This window comes from Trifolium pratense, linkage group LG3, assembly GCF_020283565.1.
Source record: "Trifolium pratense cultivar HEN17-A07 linkage group LG3, ARS_RC_1.1, whole genome shotgun sequence".
NCBI lineage: Eukaryota > Viridiplantae > Streptophyta > Magnoliopsida > Fabales > Fabaceae > Trifolium > Trifolium pratense.
In genome coordinates this window covers 26,531,515-26,548,922 of record NC_060061.1, presented here as the reverse complement: position 1 = coordinate 26,548,922, position 17,408 = coordinate 26,531,515, and the positions used below count along the sequence as shown (strand labels likewise).

The 17,408-nt window shown below is 34.3% G+C and overlaps 4 protein-coding genes across 4 annotated transcripts; 3 read left to right on the top strand and 1 right to left on the bottom strand.

Moving 5' to 3' along the window:
- Nucleotides 1-171: 171 nt before the first annotated feature.
- On the top strand, nt 172-3,956 carry LOC123914444 (transcription factor-like protein DPB). The gene is made up of 9 exons (XM_045965605.1): nt 172-709; nt 1,172-1,254; nt 1,518-1,561; nt 1,904-1,966; nt 2,064-2,210; nt 2,344-2,412; nt 2,496-2,594; nt 3,083-3,153; nt 3,413-3,956. The coding sequence occupies exons 1-9, from the start codon at nt 486-488 to the stop codon at nt 3,642-3,644; spliced, it is 1,032 nt and encodes a 343-aa protein (XP_045821561.1). The 5' UTR covers nt 172-485; the 3' UTR covers nt 3,645-3,956.
- Nucleotides 3,957-5,352: 1,396 nt separating this feature from the next.
- On the top strand, nt 5,353-7,296 carry LOC123914858. The gene has a single exon (XM_045966022.1). The coding sequence runs from the start codon at nt 5,353-5,355 to the stop codon at nt 7,264-7,266; it is 1,914 nt and encodes a 637-aa protein (XP_045821978.1). The 3' UTR covers nt 7,267-7,296.
- Nucleotides 7,297-8,329: 1,033 nt separating this feature from the next.
- Nucleotides 8,330-10,543, top strand: LOC123919019 (NADH dehydrogenase [ubiquinone] iron-sulfur protein 6, mitochondrial). Its single transcript, XM_045971241.1, has 3 exons — nt 8,330-8,566; nt 9,952-10,036; nt 10,167-10,543. Exons 1-3 carry the CDS (start codon nt 8,444-8,446, stop codon nt 10,274-10,276), a joined length of 318 nt encoding a protein of 105 aa, XP_045827197.1. The 5' UTR covers nt 8,330-8,443; the 3' UTR covers nt 10,277-10,543.
- A 1,210-nt stretch (nt 10,544-11,753) lies between these two features.
- LOC123917074 (ATPase family AAA domain-containing protein 3C-like) lies at nt 11,754-16,667 on the bottom strand. Its single transcript, XM_045968695.1, has 8 exons — nt 16,253-16,667; nt 16,067-16,162; nt 15,296-15,406; nt 14,907-15,216; nt 14,435-14,525; nt 13,588-13,921; nt 12,804-12,952; nt 11,754-12,562 (listed from the first exon to the last, which is right to left on the bottom strand). The coding sequence occupies exons 1-8, from the start codon at nt 16,490-16,492 to the stop codon at nt 12,049-12,051; spliced, it is 1,845 nt and encodes a 614-aa protein (XP_045824651.1). The 5' UTR covers nt 16,493-16,667; the 3' UTR covers nt 11,754-12,048.
- Between the last annotated feature and the right edge of the window lie 741 nt (nt 16,668-17,408).

Genomic DNA, 17,408 nt, shown 5'->3' with positions numbered 1-17,408 from the left:
CATGAGTTTAATGGATATGTTTATACAATCGTCCAATAAACAACTATTATTATTTTACACGATCGTCCAATATCTTTTTATCACGTCATATCAAAAAAGTGGAATAAAGTGAAGTGATATGACACAAAACATGAATTTGATTCCGTATATATACATACACACTTTACTTTAGACCTTGAAAAATATGAGAAATTAAAATACCGGATTCGTATGTACTTATGTATTATTCCTTGCCGCTACTCAACAGCAAACAAAACACCGCTCTCCCTCAGATCTACTTTTTCCCTCTCCGCTAGTAACCGCCACCATCCACGACCACTCACCGTCCTTTTCCTCTCTTTCTCTTCAATTTCATTTCAACACTTCTTCCCCATTTCCAAATTTCCATACCCTAGACCTTAAAATTCTCCCTCACCGTTCGATCACTTTACCTCAAAATCAAAACTGCTACTGAATACAGTCCCTCTCTCAATTAGGGTTTTGTTATGGGAACTCGACCGCAGCAATCGTGTGTAGATGAAGAGGATGAGGAATTGCTAGGTTGTGGAACTACGATTTCTGGACAATCTGGCTCAACAAGCAGGAGTGCTGGGTTGCCGTCTAGCCGGAGTGAGCAGACGATTGGTACATCCGCTGGTGATACTGCTGCTCTCAAAATGAACCATCTTGGTATACAGGATGATGAAGCTGGATCACAGGGTGTAGTTGCGTAAGTTCTATTGCTTTATTATTTTCTTCATATTCATGCAAATTGCTTATGACTTATGAATGTCTGCAGTATTTCATAGTTACAATTTTACGCTTGTGATGCAAATTGCTTATGTTTTATGCATTATTATTGCCCTGTGTTTGGATAAACAGCTTATAGCATAAGCGCTTATTGTATAAGCTTACATCAGCTATTTTTATAACATCAGAACAAAATTTAATTAAATAGTTTTTGTAGATGCTATAAGCTGTTTCTATCTTGGATAACTTATACAAATAAGCTGAAAAAAGCTTATGAAAAATGTCAAGCTGTTTTAATAAGTTCTGCCAAACAGTATCACAAAACTTATTCGAGTAGATAAGCTCAAATAAGTCAATCTAAATAGGCCCTATTTCCCATTATTATTTTGTAATCTTTGTTCATGTGATGCAAATTGTTTGTGGTTATGCATTATCTATGCAGGAGCAAGAAGAAAAAGAGAGGCCAACAAAGGGCTGTGGGAGGTGATAAAAATGGAAGAGGTCTTCGTCAATTTAGTATGAAAGGTTTTTCATCTGTCTTGTTTCACCAATTTTTTGTTCTTTAATGTATAGTTCATTAGACTTTTTTTCTTTCTAGGTAGTTATTTACTTTAGGGTTGGGCCAGTAAAGTTGCATTTAGTATGCCGAGTATTGAGATGCCGATTGTGAAAGTTATAGAAGTGGTGTTAAGATTCCTATGCTATGTAAAATAGACATTCAATATTTTGAGGTCATGCTGACAATTTCTTTCTGGTTCGGCCTCTAATTTATTGTTGTTTCTCTGCAGTTTGTGAGAAGGTAGAAAGTAAGGGAAGAACAACTTACAATGAGGTTAGGTGGTTACTTTAAGTCAGTTTATGTTATGTTGAAATAAATCTCTTGTTTCATATGGTGAATTATATGTTTAGAATTTAATGTATGCCACAGTATAGAATTCATGTGTTTTAATTATTTTCTTAAATATTTTTGTCACTAATTATCATGATAGCTTTTGGGGATGAAGTTGATCATGGTAATTATTGGCCCCAGGAACATGCGGACTTGAAATTTGCATGCACATTTCATGATGCCTTTTATCATTTCATCCATATTGTCCATCTCTTTCTTACTAGTTGTTATTTCTGTTTTTCTAATTTGTTTCTTGAATTTAATGTGGTTATTTTTATATTGTAGGTGGCAGATGAACTTGTGGCTGAATTTGCTGATCCAATCAATAGTGTTTTGTCCCCTGATAAGGTTTTCTCTTCTTCACAAAAAAATTCCAATTGCTTTTCAGATATTTAAGGTATATAAGTATTGGGGCTTACTTTCTGTGGGGAATGAACATTTTCAGCAACAATATGACGAAAAAAACATTCGACGAAGGGTCTATGATGCTCTGAATGTTCTCATGGCAATGGATATTATTTCTAAGGATAAAAAGGAAATACAATGGAGGGGTCTTCCTCGTACTAGTCTGAATGATATTGAAGAGCTAAAGGTTTGCCCACAGCCTAGAGTTGTAACTTTTTTGCCACATGTGGCTTATGCAGTTATGCTTTACCTGCATTGATGTTCTGAGCTAATCCTAATACAATAGAGAGTCATTTTAACTCCTTAATTTGATTCAACAGACAGAGCGTCTTGGGCTCAGGAATAGAATTGAAAGGAAATCATCCTATCTGCAGGAGCTTGAGGAACAAGTAAGTCCATCCTACTGGGTAACAGAGTTCATTTTTGTACTTTTTAGTTTCTGTTTGCTAACTACGTGTTTTATTGCATCAAGTTTGTAGGTCTTCAGAACCTTATTCAAAGAAATGAACAGTTATTTAGCTCTGGAAATGCTCCCAGCGGAGGTGTATCCTTACCTTTTATTTTGGTACAGGTAAACCATCATCTCAACTGCTGCCTCTTTTGGGTATTTTATCCAGTAGTGTAAATGTTGTTGACTTTTCCTTGGATCTTGATTGTATGATTAGCATATTATATTGGTATCAACTCACTGCAACTGCACATCATGTACTGAATTCGTTGACTTGAATCGTAAATTATTAAATTTATTGTGAGATGATATTTCGCTCCAGCTGCTTAGTGAATTCCCACACACACACACACACACACACACACACACTATGAATTAGAAATATTTTATCAACTCATATGGTCAAGTTCACTTTACTCTGTTGGCTTTTTTGCTTTATATCTGCCCACTGCTATGCTATGGGTCTATATGCTGAATTCTTTGGTCACAGGAAAGTTTCTAACTTGTTAATTTTAATGAAGAATCTGCTTGTCCTGCTGGCGGCTGTGATATGGCTCTTAGTGATATTGGTATTTGATTAATCTCATATCTCTGGCTTTTTAAAACTGTAGACACGTCCTCATGCAACTGTTGAAGTGGAAATATCAGAAGACATGCAGCTTGTTCATTTTGATTTTAATAGGTAAAACTTCAGTTGCCGTTGGCATTCTTTTTTTAATCATGGCATGATTATCTAGGTCTGTATGCTGTCTTATTGCGAAGACTTCCTAATTAAGTAGTGTCATAAAGTTACAAATGTGGAAACAGTATATCCTATTATCGCCAAGCAGAGGCCACTAAACAACTAGAGAAGTTCTGGGAGGCAGTTATGGTTTGTGTCTTTATTGTGAGATGTATCATCCACTTCCTATTTTTATTTACTCTCTTTTCTCTCTCTGCAGTACTCCGTTTGAGTTGCATGACGACAATTATGTGCTCAAGGCAATGGAACTTGGTGATAGACCACAGAGTGATACTGTTACACCCAATGTTACAAATGGAGGGGAAGGTTCTAGCATGTCAGGCATGCATCAGTCACAGGTTCCTCCTTCCGCTTCAAGCGTGTCAATTAGGCCTCCAACATCACCCCCACTCCCTGGAATATTAAAGGCAAGAGTCAAGCAGGAGCATTGATCGGCAAGATTTTGATATCGTCTTACCCTATTTAAGTGTGTTTGTATATTTTGTAAAGAAATTTTCCAACTTAATATACCTTTGTAATTGTTAGTCATCAATACAGACAAATCATTTGGTTGGTCAGAAGCAGATTGGTCTGTTTGCTTATTTATTGTTTAGGTTTGACTGGCAAATTCTTTTACTAGCACCCATTAATTACTTTACTACTACCTTAGCTAATTTTTTTCTCCACATTTTGTGGTAATTTTCCCGTTTTGTAGTTAGAGATATTATGAAATGGTGTCCAACAACATAGGATTTATTTCAGAATTCACTGATTTACGGTGTAAATTGTAAATTGTAAAGTTTTGCAGCTTATGTGGATATTAATTGGTGTTTTGACCAATGCATCTTGCTTGTCTTGTATCATTGGCCAGGTACTGTGTTGAGGCTCTTCATATTCTATTTCAAGTTTTCAACTTCAATGGAATTTTTTTTTATCTGATTTAGTTGTTAGTATCCAAATAGGTGTGTCTAGAATCTTTTTCTTGCTCCCTGCCTTTATTGCAGTGGCTGTTTGCCCAGCCTAAGTGTCAACTTATGTTTTCTTTGACCAAACTAAGTATCAACTTTAAGCATGGGAAATTGGAAGATTAATTTTGATACACTGTTGGTGTAGATTATTTTACATTGTCAATCAACCACAAACTATTTGTATGACTTTTAAGTGAATTATGATGAAAATCAAACTTTTTGTAATGATCAAACAATTATGATTTACATTGTAATGGAAAAAAAAAGACATGAATCTTTGGGCATCAAGAAATATAAATATGAACGGTATTTGTAGTTCTTAATTGACAAATGTGATTTTTTGCATTTTCAACCACTAGTTTGCTTTGCTAAAATTTTCAATATTGCTTTCATTTAGCATTATTCATATTGTTGTAGAGCAGATGTTCAAAAACTGTGTTTCAAGACATGAAGTTTTATTTCTATAAGTGCACTAAATCAATAGGGTCTTGAACACATGACTCTGGTTGCAATTTCAGACACGGTTCCTATCAACAAAGTATATTAAAAAAGAGACATGGCTTATTTAGTAGGTAAGCAGTTTTTCCCTTTATGCCTTTTCCTAACCTTTTAATTGTTATACAACTGATGTTATTAAGAAATACACAACAATGAGAAAGTATTCACATAACAGGATTTTCTACTAAAAAATAAACAAATGAAACCCAATGGTACATGCTACGTAGTAGAACAAAACAATATATACTTTTCCTAAGAATGAAGATGACATGCGTTCCTTAATATAATCAACCTATTCAAAGAAAGAAACATTGGAGTTTGTGAAATCCAGTTAAGCATTGTTGTATTATTATGTATAGATAATTGGCAATATGGTATTTGCCCCTTTGCTAAAGCAAGCATCCAAAATTTCTGAACGTGAATGAACAAAAAAATGACAAGTTAAGGATCATCAAACCAAAGTAGGACCTAAATAATGTTTTATGTAAATCATCATGTTTAAGAAAACTTAGTTTCTTCTGACATATTAGCAGAGAGTATCAAACTTTGCCTTCTGTTTGTGGTCAGCTCAAGTGTGAAGAACCCATGTTCCTATGCCATGGTGTAAATTCATGCGTCTTTGCGTCATATTAGGTGTTAAATTTTTTTCTACTGCAGCATTTGATAGAGCTGAACAGAAAAGAAAGAAAAAAAGATGCACATAAGTTTCATCCCAGGAGAACTAAAAGACCTATGGGATCTATGGGGTTTAGAAACACTAGTGCTATTGAGTTTCGCAATCCAAGTCATCCTCATGGTTTACGGCAGCCGTAGAAAAGACATCCCAGGTATGGGGATAAGGCTCACAGTTTGGTTTACCTATTTACTCTCTGCTACACTTGCAAAAATCATTATAGGTAAACTCACTGAAATACCTGAAAGTGATCCTAATGAGCGCAACATTAGACGCGAACTCAAGGCGTTGTTTGCACCGTTACTTCTCGTTCAAATTGGAAATCCAGATGCTATAACTGCATACTCAATTGAAGACAATAGATTGGGATTGAGGCAACTTCTTACACTTGTTTTACAAGTAGCTGTTGTGATTTGGATCGTTGTAAAGAGCTGGACACATTCACAACTCTCTTATCTTTACCTTCCGTTACTCGTCTCCGGACTAATCAAGTATGGAGAAGTTGTATGGACTCTCAAGTCAGCTCTTAGTAAAACTTCTGGCATAATAACGGTTCAAGAGATTGATGATCAAGAAGCAAACATGCCTGCTTTATTCAGATTTCTTACAGATGATATTCCAAATATTGAATTAATCTTGAAGGCTTATTACCGCTTTAGCTCGTTGAAGCCTCACCGCGAAAACTGGCTATATCAGCCTCTGTATGATTCTCTACCTTGGATGTCTATTGACGAGTATGCACCGGAGGATATCTTTCACATCACAGATGCAGAACTCAGCTTCATGTACGATGTGCTATACACTAAAGCACCTATAATCTACACAAAAGCAGGTTTTATTCTTCGTGTTGTGAGTTTCTCGCATTTAGTTATCACTCTCTGTGGATTTTCAATGTTATTCAGACAAGACTTTTACCGCCATCCGAAAGCCTGTTTAACTGTCGGTGTATTAGGAGGAGCTGTTCTTTTGGAGGCATACCAGATCATGCAATTACCTTTCTCAGATTGGGCAATAGTTCAAATGATCAAGCACCAACATCTTCCATTTATGATACCATGTCTAAGGATTCTTGGACAAAGAGCAACCGATCGGAAAAGGTGGTCAAATACTTTGGCACAGTTTAACTTGATAAACTTTTGCATCCATCATGACAAGCCATTGAAGTGTGGAAGAATTCTCAAGTTCCGAGGGATCGACATGATGTTGAAGAAGAATAAGTGTAGGAGGCGTGTACCATTTCCGAAAGAATTGAAAATTCTGATGGTTGAAGAAATGAAAGATATTGATAGAGATAGAGGACTAAAATCCTTCAACCATAGGGGAGATTGGTCACTTGGAAGATATGAATGTCTCAATGATCTCAAATGGAGTGTTAAAAGAGATTTTGACAAGAGCATTACTATATGGCACATTGCAACTGATACATGTTATTATTCTGATTCAGAAATTAATGCTGGAAATTACACCAAAATCCAAATGGCCAAATCATTGTCAGATTATATGATGTACCTTCTCGCGTTGCGTCCGCATATGCTTTCCATGACAACAACCAACATAATTTTCCGACACGCCTGCGACAAACTTAACTCCTTGTTGCTACAACAAGAACAATCTGTGAAAGATGAAAAAGAAGTGTGCAGGATTTTGAGAATGGAAAGACTTCCTCATCACTCCAATTCGGAGAGGAGATCGGAAACTGTTGTCACGTCAAAATGGCACATACTAAGAGATGCTCAAAGACTGGCTAGGAATTTGATGTCTAGAGAAAACAGATGGAAAATCATGTGTAGTGTGTGGGTGGAGATGTTGTGCTATGCTGCAGCTAATTGCAATGTCGATTACCATTCGGAACAAATAAGGAGAGGTGGAGGTTTGATAACTCATGTTTGGATTCTTTTAGCACACAAGACAGATAAATATCACATCAGTGACTAACTTCATAAATCGGAGATATCTTTGATGTAGTTAGTTAATTACCTAACTGCAGTTTTTACATTTAAATTTCAATGGCTCGTCATGATGTATCTGGCGTGGCCTAAAGTCAAAAATGTTGTAGTGCGTGTGTATTTGTACTAAGTGAACATGATGTATCTTGAAAAATTGCTATGAAAACCAATTTTCTTGAAATAACTTCAATGTGCTAATCTCTAGTCTCTAGACATTGTTAGAACAAAACATTGGACAAGTAAACAAAATCTGATCTTCCTTTTTTATTGATTATGTTGATATACCATGCAAGCATTCTATGATAGCACTTTATGAGTTAAGCTTATAAGTTATTTTTATAATAGAAGATAAAATATAGCTAAATTATTTTCTCATAAACTATAAGCTGTTTCGTAAGCCAATATAGAAAACTTATGAAAATAAGCTGAAATGTTATAAATTGTTTTTATAAGCTCTCCAAAATATTCTCACAAGTGCTTATGTTATATCAACGGACAAACTCAAATAAGAAAATCTAAACAGATATTTGTACTAAATTTATACTCTCCAATTTTTCTTCTATACTATCCAAGACTTTTAAATTTAAAGTTCAGGTTAAAGGTGTTATATTTTTATTACCTTCCACAAATGTACCATTGAAAAATAAACAACATAAGTATATATTTTGAATAATCATGTTATTGATGTAAAATACTCACCATTTTTTTTCCTGATGATTAATCTCTACGGAAAAATTTAATCGATCACACCTTTAGTGGAGTCTCCTTTTTTAACCATTTTTTTTCACTTGCAAGTTTCAGTAAATCTATATCGCATAGAAAATATTTGAAAGATAATTACCTTCCACATTTATTACACATCCGTTGGTCATAAATATTCTAAAATAAGAAAATAGTTTTTAGAAGTAAACTTCTTGACAAAGATGGGGTGTATTAGAAACATTAGAGTACTAATAGCAATCTTGGTGATGGACCAAAGCATGGGCCGACCCATTAAGATAGTGGGAAAATGACCCAAAACCTCCCAATCTAGCGTCGTTTTGTTCCCTGAGGTGAGTTTCATTCAGTTTCCCGTTTGATTCATTCATTGATCTCAATCTCAATCTCAATCTCAATCTCAATCGAGGTTATTTATTGATTTGCGATTGAATTTTAGGGTTCTTGAAATGGCATCGAGTATTTTGAAGAACCTCGTCAAATTTTCATCATCGACGGCGACGACCACCGCAACCAGAAGTTTCAGCCTCGTAACCACACAAATCAGCAACCATACTGCCAAATGGATGCAGGTACCCTTGCGAATCATCTCATGCTTTTAATTTCACAAACAAAGTCGTTGATTTTTTTTATTTAACTTGATTTGGATGCAAATTAGGCGCATAATTTCTATTTACTTGTTGGAAATTTGTTGCATTGTTCATTTGATTTGATTGTTTAGAAATTAGGTCGAAAATGTGAATAGGTTTATAGAAATTTGTAACTATGGATTAATGAAGATATTAAAAGAGAAATGATTTTTTGACTCAAAATTTTGATGTCAAATACAATGTGGTATGATGGACTAATACTGTGTCGCATTCAGTGTCTGTATTATTGTTAAGATTATTTCATAAATGTATACCTATGATTGTGGTGAAATAAAGGAATTCACTTGCAATGTATATATATATATATAAATCAATGTTACATTTTTGTTTGTTACACATTAAAGGATTATGATGATAAGAGAAGGATTTGATCCCTGTTGGCATAGTGGTTTAATGAAGTGGAAGGTTAATCTTGTTTAAGAAGGGGTTTTACTGCACCTTTGTATTTGATGTGGACGTTTTAGTTATAACCTAGTTGTTGCTTGGTAGTACTTATTGTTCTGGATCATTCATTGTTATCCTCTGGTAAAATTCCCTTTGCGAGAGTATGAAAATCTTGTGGGTATCTACACATAGTGTATTTTCCTTGAAGTAGCCACCGGGTTATGCCTTATGGAGTTCATCTTCTAATATCTAATTCAATCTCTTTTGTACGTTATTCAGTAATATGATTTATATCTCACCTCTTGTTGTAAATTCAGAGAAAAAAGATTTAAAATAGAAATATCAAGGATAGCTCAATAAAACAATATTGATCGAGTGTCAGTGACCAAGGGGGAAAGTGTGATGAGAAATGTGATGACAAAATTTGCCGTGTGAAAGGTTTTGTAGGTTACTTATGTGGAAAAAATCAGCATTTTTATGATGGAAAACTTTAAAGGAAAAGAGTGAGGAGTAAAGTTTGAACATAGACTATAGGGCGGAATGCACAATTGCTCTAACTGGATGATTGAGTTGCAGGATTTTTGTTAGAGAATAGTTCTATCCCCCACTCTGATACTTCAAGGACTCCTTTTCCCTGCAGTGTTTTTGCACTTGTTTAGTAATATTTTATTGGTTTGTGCTTTCTCCCTCATTTATATTAAAGAGAAATTGAAATATTTTTTTGTCAAATAATGCCAATATTTTGGTTTTACTTTTTTTTTTAATAATAATATTTCCCATTAGCTGCCAACTGCCTTGCATCCAAACATGCACTTAGCTCATATGAGTTGGCTCCACTACTGGAATTTTAAATCACGATTGATTCCTGCTTACTGAACTGTGCTCAAGTAATTGTGAAACTTACATTGTTTCTTCTTTAATAGGACACCAGCAAGAAATCTCCAATGGAGCTGATCAATGAAGTACCACCTATTAAGGTTGAAGGCAGGATAGTTGCTTGTGAAGGAGGTACAACTTTTGTAAATTTCTATTCTTTCTTCTACATTGCACAAGTGAAGGAGATATAGTCCTTATAGTTGAGGTTTTGTTGATTATGTATGATTATAATTAATTTGGATATTGCTGTCTGTGATTTCAGATACTGATCCCGCCCTTGGACACCCAATTGAATATATATGCCTTGACTTGGCCCAGCCAGCTGTCTGCAAATATTGTGGCCTACGTTATGTTCAGGATCACAACCATTAAGACATGCTGCTGTCTACAAGTCATCTGTTGTGTATTTAGGAAATTGCTGCTGAACAACATTAATGTGTTTTTGGTGTTCTCCGACTAAATCATTTGATGTGACAAATGTACTTGTCTGTTAAAATTTGCTAAATAAGAATATGACAATTGTTCATGTTACCATCTGATACAATTGTTACATTGCATGTGCAGAGCCGGTAATTTGTCTGAAGCTGGAGGTATAGCTTCATTGAGCGATATTTTATATAAATATTTCATAGTTTGCAAGCTGAGTCCTAATAATATTACTATTAGTCTTATAATTGCAAGTTATAAAAGCTGCCTTTTCTGTTTCAAAAACCATGCCCTACTATGTTTGTTGGTTAAATGAGTAAACAGAATTTGAACCCTCACCTAGTTTTATATGAATATAATCTGAATAATATAACCTAATCTGAATAATTATTTTCTCTCCACATTTTCTTACAGGCTTTTCAAAGCATAATATATATATATATATATATATATATATATATATATATATATATATATATATATATATATATATAGGGGAGAGATCAAATTACACCGGTGTAACATTTGAGTAATGTTACACCGCTCAATAACGCTTTAACGAATACAAATTTTATAAAATTCACCATTGGATTGAAAGTTTATATCGTATAGATCATCCATGTTAAATTTTACAAAAGTTCCATTTTGCCCTTGAAAAAAAAATTCGGAAAAAAAATTCGAAGTTTTTTTCAAGGCAAAAAAATTCGGTAAATAGAAACCGAAAATTTTATCCAAGGACAAAAAAGAAAATTCAAGGGAGGGGAAAATAAACATGGAGCCGGAAGAGAAACTATCCGAAACAATTTAAAAAGACATGTATATTGAAGTATAGAATAAAAATATAGAATTTACACTTAAGTAGGCACAATTTATCCAAAAAAAAAAAATTATACCCCATTTACACTACTACTCTTCGCCTATGCTTAATTTACATCCACCCCCCTAAATATAAGAATAGCATGAAAAGTCTCCTTATCCTTTATTACAAAACATTTCATATTTAAATGCATGTTATTTATTTGTCAAAAAAAAAACGTGTTATTTATTTGCTATAAGATTTTTAATTATTTTACCTATTTTCTCTCAAAAAAGATAAAAAATTGAAAGAAAAAAAAACAATATATAAAATGTTAACAAATTTAATACTAATTGAGTAAAATAAAAACCTTTTTTCTTTAATTCGATCAGTAAATGTGAACATCTCTTTCCATTGAGATTCTAAATTTAGGAAGTAAAGGACCCTCATATCATCATCTGTAAAAAGCTTCAACTGAGGAGCATTTGTAAATTTAGAACACAAAAAGTGACCAAGAAGAGGTTCAGTAGTAAAGTGCATCAGCATTTCGGTTTGCTTCTCAACGAGGACTCGAGGAGCAGCACTTATTCTAAACGGGGATTAAGACACAATCAGCAATAATAAAACTAATGAAACCCAGAAAATCATATTATTACATAGGGTACGATGTAAAAAACTTGCACCGTAAAATTGAAACTTCTCAATCACAGTACAGTAAATATAGTCAATGGTTAATGGTGAGGGGAGAAAATAATTTTCAAAATCGGAAAAAACTAGAATCAGCTGTTAAATATAGTCATAAATACTAAATAAAACTTGACTATACTCAAATTCCAAAATCTTCCTTCAAGTGGTGACAATCAATGAATGCTAGAGAAAATCTCTCTTAGAAAGATTGCTGAAAAAATCTGGATAAACATCCTCATGCACGAGCTTTATCAGCACCAGCCAATTTTCTTCTCTGTTGATGCTCAGCAACTTTATAATCGATCACTTCACGGAACAAGCTTTGGTCAAGAACACAATCCTTGCTTCCATATACAGCAGCTTGTACACCTGCCATCAGTTTCGCTATTTCCCTTCCAGAAAATCCCTCGGTCTTAGCCGCAGCTTCCTTAATGATATCATCTGTCAATCCTTTAATCTCTATCTTTTTTGGATTTCCTTTCAACAATTTTTGAATTAAACCAGGTTTTCTTGATCCAGCTTGGGCAATGTACTTGTCAAGATAGAGCTTAAGAAGTTTATAGCGCTCCTCTTCTCCGGGCAAGGGAAATTCCAGGACCTCATCAATACGATCTGACACGGCTGAATCGAGATCACCGGGACGGTTTGTCGCAAGGGCAAGGACTATGTCTTTGGATTGGTCACCGGTTCGAAAGAGGAGAGCATTAAGTGCACTTCTTTGTGCTTCACTCATGTAAGTCTTGTTCCGCCTAAAAAAATTCATCCAATGCACAATCAATTCGCTTGGACAATATTTGTGTAAGTTTCATATCATGCTGCATATTTAATATTGTGCAACTTTTTCGTTGGAACTTTTTTTATTCAAAAAAGAAACAAATGCTACAAGGGAGTCATGGGCTGCATTTAGGCTAGCAGATCCTAATCATCATGTGTTTCCAACGGTAAGGAGAAGGAGAATAAATGGAAAAACATGAAAGACGTGTTTCTTACTCGCACAGAAATGCATCAGCTTCGTCAATGAAGAGCAATAAACCCCTTTTTGACTTCTTGGACCAATCAAACAATTGGTGTATCTTTGTGACAGCCTGCGACCCGAGCGGAGCAACATCACCCCCAGTCATCAATGCATAATCTAATCCCTGCATTAAATCGAAACAAAAATCAGACAAAGTAAAATACTACCTCTGTACCTAAATATAAGCCCCGTTTGAAGGGACAAAATGCCCCTAAATATAAGCCCATTTCCAAATTACTAGATGCATTTTATTTTTTAACAAAAATATCCCTAATCAATTTACTACCTTTTTGGTGTCATTGTTTAACTAAAATATTTATTGCAAGACAATTTTTGAATATCAATATTCAAAATCAAAACGGACAAATCTAATACACTATCTAATTGTCAAATCATGGTCATAATATACAAGAGAGGAAGTAATCTAAAAACCCACTTGTATTGACTACTGCATTCCAAAGAATCAAGAACCTTAAATTGATTTTACAAACACACTAGGAAAATAAATTTAGATAGCCTTCAAAACAGATAACTTTGGATTCATTAGTTGAAGACTTACATAGTCATCGAAAATTATGAAAAAAGAAATTGAAAAATACTGAAAAATGAAGAGATAGTTTTGCTAATATGATGACATTCGCGACACTTTATAGAATCCATAGCATAACATAAAATTTAAACTTCTCCACAAGATAGGAAAAACAAAGTCAGATAGTATGTAACAATAGAAAACTTGAACAAGATCAATAGAAATCATACAGATTTACGAGCCAACTCTCTGGCAGCCATTGTCTTTCCTGTTCCTGGAGGGCCATAAAAAAGTATGTTTCTGAATGGTGCATTGTGGGCCTTTGTATGCGCAGTTGCAGATGCCAGCTGCTCAATTCTAATATTAAGAGAAGGATGCAAAATTACATCACCAAAACCATTTCCAACTTTTGAAGCAGATCCTGGCTCAGTACGTTGGGGCAGGGAGCTCATGGTACGAGACAATATGCCAGACCAAGGGTATTTCCCTCTGGAGGACTCTCGGATCAATGATGGTTGTCCCAATATTCTATCAACATATCCCCAAATAACCCGTGCACCTTCCCTACATCAAGTCCAATGTGAATGTAAACTATGCATAGCAAACAAATCAATACAAAGTACAATTTCTCCATAAGAAATAGACTGGTACAGGTGAGGGGGGAATTGAAGTTGAATTTGGCCTTGTTTGGCTAAACAGTTTAATTAAGCACTTACAGTTATAGCATACGACTTGTCATATAATGGCTTATGGATAAGTTATTTCTATACCAAAAGATAAAAAAGTCAATTTGTTCTCGTATTAAGTTATAAGTTTTTTATCACAAGCTATCATAGAAAAAAAAAAGCTTATGGAAATAAGCTGAAAACAACTAATGGACATGTCATAAGTTGTTTTCATAAGCTCTCCAAAACAGTATCACAAGTGCTTATGCCAATAGATAAGCTTCAACATGCTAAACCAAACAGGCCCTATATCTAAAATGAACAAGGCTGGGCAAAAATAATATTTAATTACTTTTTTGCCCACCTTTCTCATTTTAAGTAGCTCATTCCAAGTTTCGTGAGCAATTTATACCTTGTAGTGTAGATCCCTGCTGCCAAAGCAGTCACTCCACCAACTGCTACAACCAACTTATTTTGATCTGTTAGAATGGCTTTTACACCCCCTGCAAAAGATAGAGTTTTCAAACATGGGGATTGGTGTGTGGAGTTTGTCTAACTAACGTAGTCAAGCCAAAATACCGATGGAGTTAATCAAACCAATTAAGCTAAAAGACATCATGTACAAGGATATACAAGCCACAAACTACTATACTGCTGCTTAATGAGTAAACAACATCATGAAAATAAAATAGATAAATTACATATTGCTTTAAAAATCGATATGAATTTCCTTTTAAAAGCAAAGTGTATATATAGCCACACATAATCAATGACTCAGTTCACGCATTCAAGTAAACAAATGCATAAATGTAGAGATGTTGTGTTCTTAGATTGTCAATGTAAACATTGGCTCGTTGCATACTGTGCACCTAGTAAAAATGTACCTCCAACATGGTCAAAAGTAGCATGTATGGCAGCCACCCATTTTTCTCGCTCTTTATTAGCACGATCAATTAGCATTCGCCTATTAACATCTTCAGCTAATTTTTTTTCAAGCACTCTCCCTTCTGCTTCAGCCATAGCCCTTATTCTGATTGTTTCACGTTCAATCTCAGCCATCTCTCTGTCAGTCTGTCTTCGATGTGCCTGAATCTGTTCTTCTATTGCACGTCGAGCTTGTTCCAATCTGATTGAAGATTCTTCTTGCATTTTCACTAGCTGTTGGTTCCTTGCTCTCTGGTGTTCATTTTCTGCCTTACAATAATAATACAAGAATGAGAAAGACTCTCAAAATGACAAAAATAAGAATCCTAACTTTCAAAAGATTCAATACCTGCATCCTCTGCCTTGTCAAGTCATCCTTATACTTAGCCAGCTGAGATTTTATCTGATCCTTAAGCTGGCTAAGCTTTCTCTTTTCATCATACACAACCCTTTGTCTTTCCTGCAAGATAAAACAGTTCAAATGCTGGAAAGAAAAACACAAGATACACACACAAATGAAAGCAAAAGTTTTCAATCTAATATTCAATTGGTCGACTTTAAAGGATACTTGCAATGAAAAAAAATCATTTTCACCATGAAGCTATAACTTAAAAGGCACCAAATACGATTAATTAAATTATGATGCAACTTTAACTTACAATAACTAAAAATTGAAAATGCAATGCAAAGTGTGTATGATTAGGAAAACAATGTTTGGTTTGGCGGTTTGATTTTGCAAAATCTACACTCTACAGTTTCAACAAACTCAGGATGTCACTGTTATTTTGCCAAACTCACCGCTCATCCAACGGTAGGGAGCTCAAAAAGAAATTCCAGACACAAAATTAATTTTGACATATTTGGGTGATGCCAATTGGGATTGATTCATAGTTGAGCTATGATGAGTAACTTTTGACTCCAATCGTAACTTTTACACTCAAATTTATTGTTCAATTCACTTTTACATGAACGTATCTAAAGATAAATCACTTCACATTCAACTAACTTTAAACTAAAATCAATTTTACTAACTGCATAACCAAACAAGTACTAAAATTAAGAACATAAAATAAAAACAAAAATCAACAACATACAGTTTTACTAGGATAAAGTAACTTACAGCTTCATGTAATGCTTTCATTCGATTAAACTCAGCAGTTTTTTGAGCAATCTCAGCTTGTTTTTCATCCTCTCTCTTTTTAATATTCTCATACACCTTAAAGGCAAAAACAAGAAAAGTTAAAACAAAACAAAATAAAGCAAATGGGTATGAATGAAAAAATTGAAAGAGTCATAAAAATCAAACATTTTTTCCATGTGGTGCATTGGCGATATCGTTGAGTATCTTGGCCCCTTTAATGAGAGGTTCTGGATCAAACCCTTGAGGTGAATCCCTTGGATTGTTGTTTCGAAACTTGGGAGGCGGCGGAGGGGATTCAGGATCTTCGGAAGAAGTAGCAGCGCCGTCGGAGAATGAGTGATTGTGAGATAAACCAGTTGCGGCGGCCATGGCCGACAATAAACCTACGGCGTAAGGTTTTGCCATTGTAGCTTGTTAAGGTTTAACTTTCAGGGACAGGGTTTTAGTGGCTTCTAGGGTAATGTAATGTTGATGGTGGTGCTGATATTGTAATTTATGAATTTTTGTAACAAGTCAATATAAGTTTATTAAATTGCAGATGAGTACATATATGATGCAAAATCTTATACTTACATTCCCTACACGAAACACGAGTACAAACATGGACCATGGTGCAAGTACCTTAGAAACCTTAGATATAAAGTTCTAATGGTTACTACCAAAAATATTAAAAAAAAAAAAAAAATCTAATGGTTAGATGAGGACTAATGTATTAGGACTTATTTGAATTGATTTATTTGAACTTATTTATTGACACAAATTTTACGAGACTATTTAGTAGAACTTATAAGTTGTCATGTCACTAGGTTTGATCTAGTTGTGAGAGATTTGAGTAGTCTGCACTATGCACGTCTTAGATTCGATTCTCATTGGCAACATTTAGAAGGAAAAAAAAAACTTATAAATTGTCACATAACAATTTATTATATTTTTCACAAGTTTTTTTTAGTTTATTATAAGTTCTCTAATATAGTAGTTTTTTTTATAGGTTCTCTATATGATATAAATTTTCATTCCAACAATGAATTTTGTAAAATTTGTATTTGTTAAAGCGTTATTGAGCGGTGTAACATTAGTCAAATGTTACACCAATGTAATTTGATTCATCCCTAAAACAATTTATATTTATAGCATATAAAAAAAAACAATTTAATTTTCTTTGATGTTATAAAAATAACTTAGGTAAGCTTATACATAAGAGCTTGTGCTTATTTTTATAGTTGAACACATGATATCTTTATCACTTCAACTTTTATATTCCTTCCCAAACCATTAAGGGTCTGTTTGGTTCGAGATTTTTGGAGGGGAGGTGAGGGAATAT